At 38.2% G+C, this 19440-nt stretch overlaps 1 protein-coding gene across 1 annotated transcript; it reads right to left on the bottom strand.

The window, feature by feature from the left end:
• Positions 1-1300: 1300 nt before the first annotated feature.
• LOC147998053 (Y-linked testis-specific protein 1-like) lies at positions 1301-1780 on the bottom strand. Its single transcript, XM_087601430.1, has one exon. The coding sequence runs from the start codon at positions 1778-1780 to the stop codon at positions 1301-1303; it is 480 nt and encodes a 159-aa protein (XP_087457556.1).
• Positions 1781-19440: the final 17660 nt, after the last annotated feature.

Below are 19440 nucleotides of genomic sequence, written 5' to 3'. Positions count from 1 at the left end.
GCCCAAGTTCAACTCATTCTAGACCCTTTCTGTTCTTCCTGGTCTCCTGCTTCACTTTTTGAGAACTCCATTTGGAATTCCTGCGTCCCTCAGTGTCCTCTACTCCCTCATGTGTTCTTTAGTCTTTCTTCCAAATCACCATCAATTTAATCTTTTTACCCTCATTCTGGTCTCTTCTCTGCATGTGAAGGTTGGATATATTTGAAAAGATGAGTTTAGGGGCCTGGAGAGATGACCAATGGATCAAGAGCTCGTCTGCTTTGAAAGAGGACGTGGATTTGTTCTTTGAGCTCATGTCCAATGGCTCCCAACCACCTTTAATTTCAGCTCCAGGGGACCTGACTATTCTTGTGTCTGTGATCTCCTGTGTTCATGCGCTGCCCCCACCCACATAATTAAAAATAATACATCTACAGATGAAAAACAGGTTTCATTAGGTTTCGTTAGTCAAACAATCCCCGACATTCTCTGATTCTCAGTCTGCTTGGATCAGTTTATTGGGTTTCCCCTTGAGTTCCAAGACCACCTCCCTGTTCCCTGCCTCTCTTTCCCCAACTGCCTGTTTCTCCCTCAAACTTCACCTCAGAGAGTCTATCTATGTCTGGCCCCTCTCCACTGCTTCCTAAACGTGCATCTTTTTTCCCCCGTGCTATCCCTGCTCCTCTAAGCCTCATCTCCAGTTCTTTTATCTCCCTAAAGACCAGACCAGCTCAGTCCTCTTTGTTTTAGCCTACGTGACATCAGACTTACTGTTCACAGCCTTGACCTTTCCGGATTCCTCTCCATGTTCCATGCACCACAGCCCGTCTCCTCCACCAAAGTGTTCACACACAACATGTCAAATCGCACATTTTAATTTTTAGAGCAAAAACAAATTCCACTGGAAAAGATACTGGGGTTGTCAAAGGCCCTTGTGAATCTGAAACACAGAAAAACAAACATTTTTCCCCCAATCCTATAAATTCCCCATCTATGTCCCCCACACTTTGTGAATTTCACCTTAACGGATCTTTTCCACCAGATTAGAGACGTAGATGTGGACGTCGCCATCAAACTGATGAAGTACACTGAAGGCTTGGCTGGAACTTGGATTCACCATGATACTTAGATTCCGTTAATTAAAATGTTGCTCTATATTGAAAAGCACACTCATACAAGCATGTCCCATTGGGAACTCACTGAATTCGCCTAGAAATTTTGATTCCATTTGTGAAAATTTTTCTATATCTCGAACAGTCCACTTATTACTACTGCGGCCTATTGGGAACTAACCGAATTCACCATGTTACTCAGATTCGACTCACCAAATGACTTGGCCGATCTTTTTGGACCTGTTTCTTCTGGTGAACTGCACACATTGACCTGTTAAGATGTCACTGTCAACGTCTGACTTCACCTCTGCTGGAGGAGTCTCTGGAATGATACGGAGGTTACCTTCTGTGTAATCATCCAGGAGCTGGTAGATGTATAGGACTGGATCTTTCTCGTAGGTGATGTAAAACCAGTCCTTCATGATCGGCACCTGGGCTAAAACCACCCCCCTCCAGTTGTCCTTAGAGCCATGTTTGCCCTCAAATTTATGCTCCACAGCGCGGCCAACCATGGCACTTGCGAGATGGGCATCTTTCACTTGAGGAAACACTACTTTGTGAGTCAAGATCTTAAGCTTTAAAATCCTCTCATCGCTGTGATGTGCCAGGCCGTAGAAACAGTCAATTCTGTCATACTTGACCAGATAGAGAGAGGGATTTGTTGGCAGTTGATCTAGAACGATGGCCATCCATTGGGTGACGGCTCATCACCTTCCTTCCATCCATGAGAAATTCTGCAGCCCACAATGTCCTCAGGGCCTGGGGGAAGGCCTCCTCCTCCTCCGCTTCTGGAAGGATGGTGTGCTCATCCTCCTCAGAGACATCCTCTTCTTCTTGGCTGTAGACCTAGTGTGGTAGGCCACGACATCCTGGTCCACTGTCTTGAGACTATCGTTCTGTGTTCAGGCTTCATACTTGCCCGTGGCCTGGGTTTGAAGAGCTCGCCTGCTTAAACCAGACACAATGCTGGTGCCTCTGTCATGTGACTGCCTGCAAGAACAATGGGGTGGGGTGGGGAGGGCGCTGGACCAAGGCTCTTGTCTAAGAGAACTTTGGAGCAGGTGAGGAAGGCGATGGTAGACAGGGTTGAGCATCGGAATCTAATTCTGTCGTAATCAGAAGTTCGTAGGAGGGCTGGGCAATGGTGGAGCACACCTTTAATTCCAGCACTCAAGAGGCAGAGGGAGGCAGACCTCTGTGAGATCAAAGCCAGCCTGGTCTAGAGAGTTAGTTCCAGGATAGCCAAAGCTACCCACAGAACAACCCTGTCTCAAAAATCAAAATCTAAAGTCCAAAGGGAAATGAACAAATGGTTCTCTACAGCTCAGAATAAGATATTCAGACACATTTCTTCAGCCCGAGGCACTTTGCCTCTGCTGAGGAACCTCTCCTTGAATGGGTAGGTCAGTGTGGGATTAAGTATCCCTGTCCCCACTTTAAGCAAGTAGAATAGAGAAAGGATAGCAAAGGAGCCAGAAGGGTGGCCACACTCCTCTTCTACCCTCTTACTATGAGCTATCAACTGGCTTTCACACCCCGCTGTGAAGATACTGAACCCACCTTCAGGGGAGTCTAGCGCCCCCAAGTGGAAGAGAAGCGCAACCTCCGCCCAGTGCTCTGTGACATCATCCAGGCTCTGCTTACGTCATAGAAGCCCTCTCAGCCCAGTTCCTTCCCTAGTTACGCTTAGAAACTTCCAGTTCTAGGGTTTAGCTTCTCATATAGCCTCCTGGAACCCAAAATAAAGTCCCCACCCAAATATTCTGATGACTCCAGTCACATTCTGCCCAAGTAGCTCTTTTCATGCATTTTTTTCTGAAAAAGTCTTTGTTTTCTGAGTCACCAACATCCTTGGTGGTGATTTACCCAGCTCCTATCTTTCCTTTGGTTATCTTTAAGTCATTCTCCGTATCGGAAATATTGCTAGTCTCTCTCTCCGAGGCAGGCCTCTGGATAGCACAAAAAAAATTAGCTTTATCAAAACCCACAATTAGAGGAGGGCCATTTTTATTCACACAAAGCTAGAATTTTACAGGATTAAATACCTTGTATTGAAGTCAATGGCAATCATGAATTATGGATTCTTTGCAAAGAGAGAGGAAAAATTAGCTCCTGGACCTGCTTCCAAAGTCGGGATAAACTGATGACAAACCCGATATCGACCAGTCATATTTTAAATGTCTTTAAAATTTACCAGCACTTCTGGATACAAGGAATTTATTAGATCAAATGCAGCAAAACAGGATGAAATAGATGAGGTAATTTTGTTTTTGAAATATGGGTAGACAGAATACTGGATGCAAGTAAGTATGGAATTTACCTGTAAATTAGAGGGCACTTTAATTGTTTGTGTCACATAGTTCTTCAGATCTTCAAAAGGATTCTTTTCAGAACCCTCCCCTGTCCCCACCACACTCTAACTATAATAAATATATATTGCCATCAATTTTATATGAGAACCCATATTATACCATTCAAAATTAAATGGTACACATATTTTAAAAAGGTATCAGTCTCTGAATTCTGTCAGTTCTTTAATTAGGGGAAGGATTGAAGAAGTTGAAGGGGACGGCACCCTCTATAGGAAGACCAGCAGTCGCAACTAATCCGGATCGCTGAGATCTACCAGACACTGAGCCACCAACCAGGCAGGATACACAAGCTGGTGTGATGCCCTGACACATGTATAGCAGAGGACGGCCTGGTCTGGACTAACTCTTGAGAGACGTGAGGTCCCAGGGATTATAGTGCCTGGCAGGGTCTGGGGAGCATCCTCCTCGAGTCAGGGGAGGAAGAGGTGGAATGGGATGAGGAACTGTGTGAGGGGACCAGGAGAGTGTACAATGAAATGAATGTAAATAAATAAAATAATTTATAAAATAGTTTCACTCATAAATTCAAATACTAGATTCTTTTTAACATCTACATTGCAATTCAATCGTCAAGTTTAGCGTTTTTACTTACTGAACTGTGAAAGCATTAATCCTTAATTTACACTTCATACTATTTGCAAATTGTCTCCTTTTAATACTTTGCATCAATTGTGTTTGCATACGTAGAAGGCTTACTCTTTATAATTTGTGCAGAAAATACATTCATGAATCTTTATATTTTAATGATCTGTTATGTGTGTACGTCTATGTATAAATTTGTTCACATGAACACAGGCACCTGGGGAGACCAGGAGATGTCAGATCCCCTGGAGCTGCTTTACAGCTGGTTGCAAGTGGCTTCATGGATGTTGGAAAGTGAACGTGTTTGCTCTTAAGAGAAGTAAGTGCTCTTAACCACTAAGCTAATACTACAATACTTACTCCATAATAAAATCAACCTATTTATCATTTTCTGATGTATTTCAGGGTATCTTTGAACTTGAGACATCTTGTCACCTTCTAGGTGCAGAGACTACATTCAGGCATTATTTTTTTCCAGCTTTCTTTTCTTTATCATCATAAAATGTGTTGGATTAAATATGTTAATATTATGCAGTAAATCCTCCAAATGTTTACTTATAGAACCTTGGGTTAGTGTCTGTTTCTTTCCTCTGCAATGACTATATTAATTTTACAGTTTGCAGTTCTCTCTTTCTTTACAAAATCCATCTCATGTGTTTTTGCTTTCATATAGAATGAAGTTAAAGCCTTTTAGTTTTTCTTTGAATAGTTAATCTACTTAGAAAAGGTGTTGAATATCCTATTTTAAGGCCAATACATTGTTTCTTTAAAATGTTCCTAGAGTTTTGTTTTTTTTCTTATTATTATTGTTCTCATTAGTAGCATTGTTAATATTCTGTGTAAGCTTTTATGTGTTCTGATCATGTAGTGAATATAGAAATCTTCCAAACATATACGTGTAGGTATCAAATTTAGGTTCTTGGTTTTTCATGGCATGATATTTTATCTGCTAAACCACCTCACTGGAACACACTATGACATTTTAAGGTGACATTTAGCTCCAGGCTGCTGTTATATATAAAATGTTTTCATCATTTGGCTTTTAATAAATATTTTTTGATTATTATAATATATTTTTTCCATGTCCACTTGGTAACTCTACTATGCTTATTTAAGATTTAATTAATAATTTAGTCATAATTATTATGCATTTGACACCTAGCTAATATGAAATTATCTTAGATACAATTGAATAAATGTAATTAGTTACCTACAGCATGAAGCTGGGCACATAATTTTGTTCATTATTACTATGCATTTGCATAAAACAGAGAATATTTCATTGTCCCAATCCTGATGCCAATTTTATACAGTATGACAGCTACCAACTACATGTGATATTTAATCATTTAAAAGGAGTTAGGATTATATTGTTAAATGATATTTCCCCAACATCAAGTATATAGATTTTATTTTGCTTCAATTAATTTAACATGCTACAGTAGGAAAAAAATTAATTTCCTTTTGATATGTTAAAATGAAATTTAATTTACCTTTCTCCTGCCTATCAGAAAGTCAGTATTCTTATACAGGAAGATGTGCCAGTCACAGGTCATATTTCTAGTATAACCTGTAATTACAATCATCATTCTTGTCAGTTTCAAGTGTTGTTCACCTCATGCCTGTAAAACACAATGATCAACATGGAAGGATAACCATAAGGGCAGTGCAGTGGCATAAATAGCTTGGTGACAGCCAACAGCTCTGTAATTTTGCTTAAGTCCCATTCAATGAACATGGATGGTCCTGGTAATTTAGCCACGTATATAAGGATATTGAAGCTGTGGTTATGGGGGAGAATGTACAGCCTCTTACTTACTTAAGCCAGTATCATACCTAACAACAATCATAGCCATGTGTCCTTATATACAGAATTAATTACAGTCTCTGCAACAAACATCACAGTGAAAATCCCACCCATTCAAAATGCAGGATAGAAACATCAAGTCCAGTCTCGATGGCTCTATCTACAAAACGTCACCTGATTAAAGGCTGAGGAACATTACAGAAGAGGGGCAAGGAGATTGTACGAGACTAAAGTTTACCATGAGATGGTGTCTCAAAGTAACACCAGAAATTACACTCATAACGTCTCACTAACACGACTGCCTCAACAACAGCTGACGACAGGGAATGGGGAGAATGAAAGTTTAGTTTTCTTTCTGTTTCAACTCCCTCTTCTTCTTCTTCTTCTTCTTCTTCTTCTTCTTCTTCTTCTTCTTCTTCTTCTTCTTCTTCTTCTTCTTCTTCTTCTTCTTTTTCTTCTCCTTCTCCTTCTCCTTCTCCTTATTCTTATTCTTATTCTTATTCTTATTCTTCTTGTTTCTCTCTCTCTCTCTCTCTCTCTCTCTCTCTCTCTCTCTCTCTCTCTCTCTCTCTCTCTCTCTCCTTGTTGGGTATTTCCTATTTACATTTCAAATGTTATTCCCTTCCCAGTATTCAAGTCCATAAGCCCCTTAACCCTTCCCCCTTACCCTTCTATAAGGGAGTTCACATCCCCACACGGCCACCCCACCCCTCCCCACATTCCCCTACACTGGGGGACAAACCATGTCAGAAAAAAATTGTTTCTCATTCCGTTGTTTCCAGCAAGACCGTCCTTTGCTCCATGCAGTATGATCCATGAGTCCGTCCATGTACAGTCTTTCTGCTGTGGTTTGGTCCCTGGACGCTCTGGGTGGTTGACATTGTTATTATTATGGGGTTGCAAATCCCTTCAGCTCTTTCAATCCTTTCTCTAATTCCTCGAACTGGGGTCTGGTTCTTGGTTCAGTGGTTTGCTGATGGTGTTTGCCTCTGTATTCGACATACTCTGGCTGTGACTCTCAGGAGGGATCAATATCCAGTCATGGTCAGCCTGCACTTCTTAGCTTCATCCATCTTATATAATTTTGGTGTCTGTATATGTCTGGGCTACATGTGGTCCAGGCTCTGGACGGCAGGTCCTTCAGTCTCTGCTACAAGCTTTGCCTCCTTATCCCCTCCTGTGGGTATTTGTTCCCCTTATAAAGAAGGAGTGAAGCATCTGCATTTTGGTCATCCTTCCTGAGTTTCAAGCGGTCTGTGTATTGCATGATGGGTAATTCTAACTTTTGTATAATATCTAATTTTCAATGAGTGCATATCAAGTGTGTTTCTCTGTGATTGAGTAACCTCACTCAGGATGATATTTTCTACTTCATTCCATTTGCCTAGAATTTCATGAAGTCATTGTTTTTACAGCTGAGTAATATTCCATTGTGTAGATGTACCACATTTCTGTATCCATTCATCTGTTGAAGGGCATCTGGGTTCTTTCCATCTTCTGGCTATTACAAATAAGGCTGCAATGAACACAGTCGAATATATTTCTCTGTTGTATGTTGAACCATCTTTTGGGTATATGCTCAAGAGAGGTATAGCTGGGTCCTCAGGTCATGGAATGTCCAATTTTCTGAGGAACCTCCAGGCTGATTTCCAGAATGGTTGTACAGTCTGCAATCCCACCAACAATGGAGGAGTGTTCCTCTTTCTCCACATCCTCTCCAGCATCTGCCGTCACCTGAGATTTATATCTTAGCCATTATCACTGGTGTGATGCACAATTTCAGATTTATTTTGATTTTAATTTCCCTGATGACTAAGGATGTTGAACATTTATTTAGGTACTTTTTGGCCATTTGATAACCTTCAGATGAGAATGTTTTGTAACTCACTGTACCCCATTTTATTAGTATATTTTTTGCTTTCTACAGTCTAACTTCTTAAGTTCTTTGTGTATTTTGGATATTATCCTCTATCAGATATAAGACTGGTAAAAAAGTTTTCCAAATCTGTTGGTTGCAGTTTTTTTCTAATGACGGTGTCTTTTGCCTTACAGAACGTTGCTCTTTTATGAGGTCCTATTTGTCAATTCTTGATCTTAGAGCATAAGTCATTGGTGTTTTGTTCAGAAAATTTTCTCCAGTGCCCATGTGTTCAAGACTCTTTCCGAACTTTTCTTCTATTCGTTTGAGTGCATCAGGTTTATGTGTAGGTCTTTGATTCACTTGTACTTAAGCTTTGTACATGGTCATAAAAATGGGATAATTTGCATTCATCTTCATGCTGACTTCCTGTTGAACCAGCACTATTTTTGGAAAATGCTGGTTCTTCCTTTGGATGGATTTATCTCCGTTGCCAAATATCAAATGATAGGTGTGTGGGTTCATTTCGGGGTCTTCAATTCTATTCCACTCTCTATCCATCTGTCTCTGTATGAATACCATGCAGTTTCTATCACTATTGCTCTGTAATTCTGCTTGAGTTCAGGGGTGATGATTCCCCCAGAAGTTCTTTTATTGTTGAGGATACTTTTAGCTATCCTGGCTTTTTTTTTTCTTATTCCAAATGAATTTGCACATTGCTCTTTCTATCTCTATTAAAGAAGTGAGTAGGAATTTTGATGGATATTGCACTGAATGTGTAGATTGCTTTTGGAAAAATGTTCATCTTTAGTATATTAATCCTGTCAATCCATGAGCTTGAAAGCTCTTTCTATCTTCTGAGATCTTCCTCAATTTCTTTTTTCAGATACTTGAACTTCTTGTCATACAGATCATTCACCTGCTTGGTTAATCTCACACCAAGATATTTTATATTATTTGGGAGTATTATGTTTACTGAGTTCTTTTTGTTCTAGACCTTTTACATGTGCTATCAAGCTCCTGACATATGCTCTCTCCTGTTTCTTTTCCCAAGCACTCAGAGCTATAAGTTTTCCTCTTAGCTCTGTTTCCTTGTGTCACATATGTTTGGGAATGTTTATCTTCATTTTCATTAAGTTCTAAGAAGTCTTTTATTTCTTTATTTCTTCCTTAACCAAGTTGTCTTGGAGTAAAGCATTTTTCAACTTCCATGTATATGAGGGCTTTCTATCATTATTGTTATTGTTGAAGACCAGTATTAGTGTGTGGTGATCTGAGAGAATGCATGGGATTATTTCTATCTTCCTGTATCTGTTAAGGTCTGTTGAGAGATCGATTATGTGGTCAATTTTGAAGAAGGTTCCCGAGATCATGAGAAGAATGTATATCCTTATTTTTTAGAATGGAATGTTCTATAAATATCTGCTAAATCCATTTGGTTCATAACTTCTATTGCTTTCTCTACATCTCTGTTTAATTTCTGTTTCCAAGATCTCTCCAGTGATGAGGGTGGGGTGTTGAAATCTCCTACTATTATCATGTCAGGTGCAATGTGTGCTTTTAGCTTTAGTAAGGTTTCTTTTATAAAACCTCAGGATTTCTCCTGAATCATTTTTATTGCACAAATTCAAATATAACTATAACATTGTGGTTCTTGAGTTGATATTCTGGAAATTTAACTGGGAGAGGCAAGGCCTCACTCTCTAACTAGAGAGCTACACATACTAATACAGAAACTACTAATGAAAACAAAGTTGGTTTAAAAATATTTCAAATTTAGAAAAGTATTCATTTTCTGTTTTGTCTGTGGGAAGGTGGTTTATTTGTTTTTGTTTGTTTGTTTTAATTGAAGAAATATTTACAGTACATCAAAATCAGTGTGAAATGCATCACAATAGAATCCTCTTCATTCCAGCAATTTTTCTTCAAGAGCAGAGTCCACTGAGTGCTTAAGTATGTACAACAGACCTCCTGCTTACTAATTGTCAGAGCTTTAAGACTGTCGTATGTTCTCTACACTTAGATTTTTATAAATTTTTCATGAATGGGTGCAGATCTTATCTAATATATCTAATAAGCTAGAATACCTGACTATGTCGTCTCCCCCATGAGAAAACTTTGTATTGTATTGCTTTCTGTTGTTGTTTTTGTTGTTTGGTGAGCTGTGTTTTTCATTATCCCCAATAGAAAATTAATCTAGTGATCAATTAGTGAATAGAAACAAAAATTATGTGTTGTGATGAGAAACTCCCCAAAATACAGTTTACACAAAGGTAAATCTAAAATGTTTGTGGGTAGACATGAACACATGCTCATGTCCCATGTTGCTGACAAGCATTCAACACCAGATCAACTTAAGTGATTTGGGAAATTAACTTAATTCACACAGAAGCAAACTCATAGGGAATACATTTTTTTCTTCACTGCATTTAAAAGTGACCAAATGGTGAAAAAGGATGTAAAGGAATACTGTTACCCTGCATTGTTGTTTACACTAACATTGTAATTCATGTACAATCCCCATGTCCTCTTTCTCTATTGTGTTTCTCTGTGTCTGTGTTTCTGCATGAATATATAAGCAGTCATGTGTATGTGGCATACATGTGAGTGTGTGTGCATATGTGTGTGTATGTGTGTTTGTCTTATATGGTATTTGTACACATAGGTAACATGTTTATTTATAATTTGGAAATACTGAAAATCACATTTGATTTGTGGATCAACCATGTGCTGATCTACTCACATACATCTGACATTTCAATATATCAAGTGAATAGAGAGAGAGCCTAACAGGCTGGTGATATCTCCTTCTCTACTCTTGTCAGGAAAAAGTGGTGTATTTTTGGCAAGAAAAAAAAACTTCAGCAAAGACATATACACCCCACAAAACAGGAGACAACATCTCATTTGAAGGGAAAAGTTATCAGACTGGGAGAAAAATGAGTTTGCCACGTTCCAATATTTGATGGACATGAGACTGAACATCAGAAGATATAATGGGAAGGGACAGGCAGAATCCCCAAGGATCCAAAGTAAGCTAAACCCTGGAGCTTCTCATTACATGAGAGCTCAGAGATTGGTGAGGATGGTGAACATAATGATAAGAACTTTGCAGTCCATACTCAGTCTCCATATAAGGCTACAATGTGAACAAGTTGAGGAGTCAGCACCACAGAGCTAACAGCTACTTTAGCAGTCACAGTGTGAAAAACAGAGTGTAACTGTAGACAGAAGAGAAGGATGATATCTGAAAACAGACAAGGCTGTGCTGGAACTGAACAGTTTTCCATGTAAGTAACCAAACAAGCACACAGCAGGTGCCATATGCCAAAGTGAGCAAAGAGGAATGAACTGTGTAGATACTATGTGTACAGAAATACAGGTTTGTTTGGTGGAATTCTAAGATGTTGAGATGAAAGAATAGGAAGGAATTTCTATCAAGCCAGACGCCATGTCTTGCTCTTAGAATACTCACATTCGAGAGACTGAGGGAGAGGAATTAGGAATTTCAGGTTAGTCTGGACTACATATCAAGACAACACATATTTTATTATTTTTTCTTTATTTAAATCAATAGTCTGATTGATAGAATATCATGAACAATATTAAGAAAACAGAAATTTAATGCCTATGCAGTGATACTCCTGCTAAGAAAATATGTTCAATAAAGAGACAGGAACTATTCAGTTACAAAATACCAGCTGTCATATTGAAGGTTGTGACATGAGTGGTATGGTGTTGTTTGGTTGATCATTCTTCACTTTCACGGCTCACTTTACACATCTTAAAAGGATTCTCTGACTACCTCGTTACTGTGCAGACATCGAGATGGGCCTTGCTCTTAATTCTATGTATTAAAACCAGTAATCATATATTTATCAAATGATTATTGGATTTTACTTTATCTACAAAAATAATGAGTCTTGAGGAAATTATACCTATATTGTGTGGGTTTCCATATTCATAATAGCAATCAGAGAATAATTGGGGCCCAAAATAAACACAGGGTGGTTGGAGACACTATAACTTTGGCAACAAGAAAGCATAGAAATGAGTGGGTTGATCTGTTTTTCTGTAAAATATTGATAATGAGTTAATAATAAGAATGGGTAAAAAATTCAGATACAGTCAAGGTTTTCTTTTCCTTAATTTGAATGATTGCCTATACGGCATGTGAAACTGAACTGAGACCCATGGTAAACCTTCTGGCTGAGCTTCAATAATACAAGTTTGCACCATCTTTGTAAATATTTGGACACTTGGCTTAATGGTTAGCACACTTTGGAAAAACCCCTGGTGTAAAGAAAGAAAGTATTAGATATGAAAATCTGTGATAATAAATCACTTCTAAGCTTTGAGTTTTGTGACTACAGAGAAAGACTTTGGCTCTGATGTGAGTGTCTAAAAGTAGGAAAAAATTAATATCCTTCATCTGCAAGAATCCTTCTATTGCCTTACTGCTCTGTTCCAGGAGATGAGTGTCAATTGTGTCAATTGCACTTTGTTGCAGGAAAACGAATTGTTTGTCAAATGCTTTGAGGTTCCTCGAGAATGCTTCATCCTGTTCACCCTCACTCTGCTCTCATGGCCTTTGCTATCTACACTATTCCCTCTCTACACAACCCCATGTACTTCTTTCTGGCGAACTGGTGTATCCTGGAAATTGGTTACACTGGCTCTGTCATACCCAAGATATGGAGAGTCGTGTAAGTGAGATCTGAGGAATCTCTCAGGAGGGATACGCCACACAAATATTTTCTTCACACTTTTAGGAATAACTGAATGCTGCCTATTGGCAGCCACGGCCTTTGGCCACTGTATGGCCCCACTTCACTATTCAATCCAAATAGTATTGAGGTATGTGTCCATTTGGCAATTTTTTCATGTGGATTAGGTTGCCTTGTGGGGTTGGGTCAAAACTACTTGAGACACAATTCTAACCACCCACAAGGAGTTCATAAATTCTTTGGCATCTTCCATACCACAGTGACATCCATGCTGAACCCCATCATCTATAGCTTAATGAACCAAGATGTCAAGGCAGCACTGAGAAGAACTCTGGATCTGAAGAAAGTTCTGATAATAAGTAGATAATTATCGATCCCAAAGTTCTTCTTAAAAAGGTGCAAAGACTGTGAAAGAAAAAACAAAAACAAAAACGAAAAAAAAAAAACAAAAAACAAAAACAAGAACAAAACCACTGTGCTGTTTTGTTTTTTTTTTTTTTGCGGTCTTGAAACAAACTTTAAGAAACTTAACATTGTTTTAAAGTGTTCTCTTCATTCCCCACCATGCTTATTTGCAAACTATTGTAAAGTACGCTTGCTACTAAATTACTTTAGTAGATTAGTCAAGTACTTAAATGTTTTCATCTGGGCAGAGCTTAAACCACATGCTATGTCTCAGGGGCCTTGAAAATTCCCTGTATCAATACTTAGCTATTTGGAAATCTTCCAGAAATTGTTTGTAAATGATTTCAGCTCGTTATGCTACAATTCCATATTCCTCAGTACATGTAAATTCATTGCATTGGACTGGAACTGCTAAGTAGGTCTCGGGACAGTGAATTGTTAGGCTCTGCTTTTTGTACTATTTGTTCAGTCCATACGTCAGTTCTGGGCACTCAGGGTCTATGGTTTTGGAACAGGAGTAGTCTCTCCTCCACTTTTTGATTTCTAGTAGCGCGGTGGAAAAGAATTTCAGCCAGATGATTCTCAACATCAATATCATAGTTTCAGATAATGACACACACACACACACACACACACACTCACACACAAACACACACACACACGCATACATACACACATGCACAAACACACACATGCACACACACACACGTACAAACACACACACACTCACACACATGCATGCACACATTATACAGGAATTGAAGTCGGTTTACAAGTGACAGAATACAAATATAAAAGTCAGCTAGTGTCAGATAATTAGATTCAGGTTGCTATACAACAAGAAAATAAAATAACAAAATTAGAATCTTGAGTCTTTATGAGTATAATGAAACAAAATAAAATTCCGTTTTAGTGTGCTGAAAATATGGAAGACATTAAAAAAAAATTACCATGACACTAAAACTACAGTATTGTTTTAGGCATGAGGTACCCAAACAGAAAGACAATAATTAGATAATCCTCGGACTCATTGTTCTGAGTCGACTTACATGCAGTAAGGAACATTCAGGTCAAAATGTTGGTAAAAAAAATGACCGAGATGGTGAAAATAAAGCCTAAAGTATTGAAGAGACACACAGTCGTTCCATAGGCTTTATGTGATTCTCTCTAACTTCTATTACTTTAAAAGAAAATACAAAAGAACAATATATTAAAAAATTTTATCTACAAAAGGAAAATAATTTAAAATAATTTCATTGCTCCGTAATTGGGAGCAATTGTTAAGATGACAGGCGTCCTCCTAATGCTTAACCGTGATAAGCAAAGCAAGAAACACTTTTTGGTATCTGTGTCAAGTACGTATAATCTCAAACTAAAAGAGAAAAATCACTGTGCAAATCCAAATTCAGAGACATTCTACCAAAGTAATTATTTATCTTCAAAGGTGTGATCACAGAAGATAAAAATTGTAATGAATTATCACAGAATAGAATGACTTAAGACATGCAATAACTAAATGTCAACTGGATTTTTGGATTGGATACGGGCATAGAAAGTGTACAGTTATAGAAACATTGTTGTTATGATTCGGTCAACCTACTGTGTTACTTGTAACATTTTTTTCAATTTTTTGATTTCTGAGAATTAGTCATGAGATTGATTAAAGTATATAAAATTCAGGAATTAGGTTACGATACAAAACCATACTGTTTCCTATCAATTAAATCTGATTTTCCTGTATAGTTTGAATTCTGCTTTATTTTTTGTATTTATTTATTTTACTAATTTATTTACGTCTCAAATGCTGCCCTTCTTCCTGTTTTCCCCCACAGAGTCCCTTACCCCAAACACCATCCCTTTCTGACTTCTTCTTTCAAAAAGTCAAAACAACAGTATTTATAAGGCATAATAGTAGCTATAATTGATAATAGCTGTTCATTTGGTCACTCATTTGAAAGTCTACAACACTGATAGTGCAGACATCAGGAAATAGCTTCAAAAATGATCTTCAAAAATTAAATATTCTCCAGTTATCAGCAATCAGCTATCAGCTTGACAAAACTGGAGGAATCCAAGAACAAAAATATCCTTGAAATGTACGTAGAGAAAATTGATCAGACAAGAAGGAAAACAGATGGCAACCTTCCTGGATTCAACACAGGAGGGCCTAAGTTCCTGTAGTGTATTCTGCATGAGTTTATAGAGTTTATGGGCTAATACCTGGAAATGAACTCCTACAAAAACCAACAACAAACTAACCACAAACTGCAAGATTTATAAAAGCCAAACAAATATGTGGAAAGTATTATTTTCAGCTCTATATGAGAATATTAATGTTTACTAATTTGTATATTAATAAAATTTTAATTTCATTACAGCAAATTTGTATTGCATTTTTTTAAATAATATATTTTATGTGACTCATGTGATCATTAACATTTAGTGGCTTTGATTGCATTATAGATCAATAAAGTGTTTATTTGACTTTGATCATCACTATGAATATTCACGAAAATCAAATTATGTCAACCAGGAACTGCTCTTCTGTTTTTATACTTTTTGTTGTACATGTGTAAGAGTTTCACCTCCTTGTTCACGTGTGCCCCACATACATGCCTAGTGTCCAGGAGGTTGAAGAGGGTGTGAGATTCCGTGATGCCGAAATTACAGCCACTTGTGAGCTGTCACTCGGGAGCTGGGGATCAGCCCCGGGTCCTCTGGAAGAACAGATAATGCTATTAAATACCGAATCATTTCTTCATATTCAGCAAACGCCATTTTTTTGTAAATATATTGCCTAAGCTGTCCTGTCTTCTGCATAGACCGTTGTTTTCTCAAATGTGATAATTTAATTTTAAACACACACCCACCAGCTTCTTAACTTCATATATATATATATATATATATATATATATATATATATATATATATATAAAGAGAGAGAGAGAGAGAGAGAGACATACACAATCACAGACACATGCATAACTGCTCTTACCTTCAAGTTTACTTACACACACACACCTGCTTCTTACCTTCAAATTCACTTAGTTACACACACACATACACACACACACACCCTCTTCTTACCTTCAAGTAGACTTAGTGATTTTCATAGTTATTTGTTTATTTATGCACTTTACATGCTGCACACTGCCCCCCTCCAGTTCACCCCTCTCACAATCCTTTCCCCAACCCTTTCTCCTCTGAGCAGGAGGGGACCCCACGGGTATCTCCTCACCTTGCATATCCAGTCTCTGTGATCACACCCTCTGCTCCTGAGGCCAGACACAGCAGCCTGGATGGATAGGAGTTGGGAGGCAGAGTTCATTTCCAGAAAGAGGCAGAGAGCTGGGGTAAGAGATGCCCATGAATCATGGGTGTTTCCTTAGCTGAGAATCAAAGCCTCAGTGATATGGACCTGAAGAAGCCGTCTCCTGTAGCCAGAGAGTAACCCAAATGGAATGATAGAGACACCAACTTTAGACCCAAAATTTATTCTGACCACAGGAAATGCAGGGGCCGTGCATAGAGCAGAGAGTGAGGAATGGTCAACCAATGGTTAGTGCAGATTGAGACCCACCCCATGGATGAGCACCGATCCCTGACACTGTTAATGACGCTCTGTTATGCTTGCAGACAGGAGTCTACCATGGCTTCCCTCTGAGAGACTCCATTAAGCCGCTGACTCAGACAGAAGCAGAAACCCACTATCCAAACCACGGGTGGAGCTTGGGACTCTGATGGAAGAACAGAATGAAAGGGATTATGGCCTCTAAGGACATAGGCACTCCACAGGCTTTGTCTTCATGTGGGTACCGAACAACTAGAATTGGGCTTTCCCAAAACATGTTGTCTGTAGATGGGATATGTGTGTCTTTAAAATTCATTTATTTATTTACTCACTTTATATCCCAATATCGGTCTCCATCTTCATGGAATGCCAACAGCCATTGTCGGGGCACCTGTAAAAAGACAAAGCTACACATTTCCTTCCTATGTCCTGGGGGCTCAGGTTCAGTCCACGTTCACTCTCTGGTTGGTGGTTCAGTCTTTGGCAGACCCCAAGAGTCACTGTAAGATGACTCTATTGGTCTTCCTGTGGAGTCCCTCATATCATCTTGGCCTCAATTCTTCACCTGTTTTATTTTTTTCAAAAGACACCCCAAACTCCAACTAATGTTTGGTGGTGAATCTTTACACTTGTTCCTCTCAGCTGATGGGTGGAGTCACTCAGAGGACAATTATGCTAGCATTCTGTCTGCAATCATAGTATAGTATCTTTACTAGTGTAAGAGATTTATGCTTGCCCATGGGGTAGGTCTCAATCTGCGCTACCCATTGGTTGGACCTTCCTTCCATGTCTGCTCAATCTTTGTCTCTGAAGATCTTGTAGGCTGTGTTCATTTTGGATTTAGGGTTTTGTGGTGGGTTGTTTTCCTTGTGACATCATTGTAAGTCATGCCTGGCTACAGAAATGGCAAATTAAGGATCTGTATCCCCACTGCTAGAATCACCCCAATAGCCATCCTGGGGATTTGCCTTTCCCTGGTCTCTGGCCCTTCCTAGAGATGCGCACCCCACACTTGAGATTTCCATTCCCTTTTCCCTGCATTCACTATACCTAAATCCTCCAAAACCACTATACCTAATTCTTCCAAATCCACTATACCTAATTCTGCCAAATCCACTCTACCTAATTCCCCCTATCTACTCCCTTCTCTACCTCCCCTCCCATTCAGTTTCCTCCCTCCCTCCATCCGCCTCAATATCTATTCTGCTGAATGCATTTTAAAGTCAATATTTAGGAAAAAACACTGAGTAAGTATAGGAAGTATCTCATAAGTAATTGTGGTGGATGTTTTGGCAAGATATGAACATATTAAATTTTATAAAGGCCAAAATTACTACATATATTGCTAGAAGAGACACTGTCTTCATTACATTCAACATGAAGGAAAACCATTTATTTATTCTTTAAGTTATACAAGAGAATCTATTAAATGAGTTAGACACATCACACAACTTTATTACTTTGAAAGCTCTTTTTATTGCAAATATTTACACAATGAAAAGTACAAAGGTTTAAACTCATGTAAGTGTACTTTGTTGTAAAGTTAAAGTTTATATATACAGGTTGATGACAACAGTCACCTCAGATTCACAGGGATAAATACATCAGGGAGTCATCTATTACCTTATCTGTCTTCTTTCCTTTATTCCTGATGAAGACTCATCTCGTTTGCAGCCCTTACTGTGAGGGATGATTCAGAAAATGCCTGAGAGTCTACAACCCAGAATCCATCGATAGAAAAGATAAAAGACAACATCTCCAAATAGTACACGCAGTCAAAACTTTCTTGTAGATCTTGAAACAAAATGCAAAGGACAAACCCACATCCTAGAATATTACAATATACATGAAATGATAGTTGTAGGAAGCTTTCTCAGGGCATTTTAAACTTCTGCACCTAAGACCAAAACTGCCTCCATGAAGGTGAAGTTTTATTTCTTTGGTAAGAAAGTCAGACTGTCTCTTGACAGTCGTGTCGACTGTCCATCACTAGAGCGACGGCCATGCTTTATGAATGTGTACAGATAAACACTTCTGGTTTTCACTTCTTCAAAGAATTTCAAGAAGAACCTGAAAGAGAATATATAATGTTCTAGAGATGAAATACGGGAATTTAAATTAGTCAGCACACATATGTTGTTAAAATTTTCTGCCTACTATTATTTAATAATTTTGACTATTGCTGCTATAAATGAAAAGATAGTTATGTAATGTCTACCAATCCCCAAAGCCTGAAACATTGTAAAAAACTGTCTTATGTCTCCCTAACTTGGTCTTTGGTCACCAACCTTTTCACTGCTCGTCTAAATTATTTCTCTCAAATAGATCAAAGAACTACATGAGGGTGTCAATCTCATGTAGATGACCAAGGAACTTTCTGTACTTGCATGTATTTGCTCTTGAGAACATGTAAATAAAAATTTCAGTTTCAAGAACCAAAACATGGCCGTCCAATGGGACCCACATGAACCAAAATCTTCCTGCCATCAGTGAATATTAGCACACTGGTAACAGCGCAAAAATAATATAATGGAATAATCTTGGAATAATAATAATAATAATAATAATAATAATAATAATAATAATAATAATAATAATGATAATAATAATATATGATGATGATGATGATAATAATAATAATAATAATATATGATGATGATGATGATGATGATAATAATAATAATAATAATAATAATAATAATAATAATAATGGAGTAATCCCCTCAAGGGATCACAGACTAAGGAAAGTAAATGTTGAGATGTGTTTTTCAAGGATTATTGTATCCATGAAAGCAATTTTCACAAGGACAGACTCCTCATACATGAAAATCACTCAACCTGTCATGTCTTCACAGAGAGAGTTGAGAACCAGGGTGGTCTTTTCTTATGCCAAGAGAAAGATTCGCCAACTTTCCAAAAGAAAAGCAATCCAGACACTCTGTGTGTGAGGATGGTTAGCATATGCATGACTAACACACATACACACACACACACACATACACACACACATGCACACACCCACACACA

This window comes from Rattus norvegicus, chromosome Y (genome assembly GCF_021556685.1).
Source record: "Rattus norvegicus strain SHRSP/BbbUtx chromosome Y, alternate assembly SHRSP_T2T, whole genome shotgun sequence".
Classification (NCBI taxonomy): domain Eukaryota; kingdom Metazoa; phylum Chordata; class Mammalia; order Rodentia; family Muridae; genus Rattus; species Rattus norvegicus.
Note: the sequence above shows the minus strand (reverse complement) of the source record. Positions and strands in the feature narration are given on the sequence as shown.

What these genes read in the sequence shown, in the direction of transcription:
- LOC147998053 (XM_087601430.1), bottom strand. Translation starts at nt 1,780, where the DNA reads ATGGCCATCGTTCTAGATCAACTGCCAACAAATCCCTCTCTCTATCTG.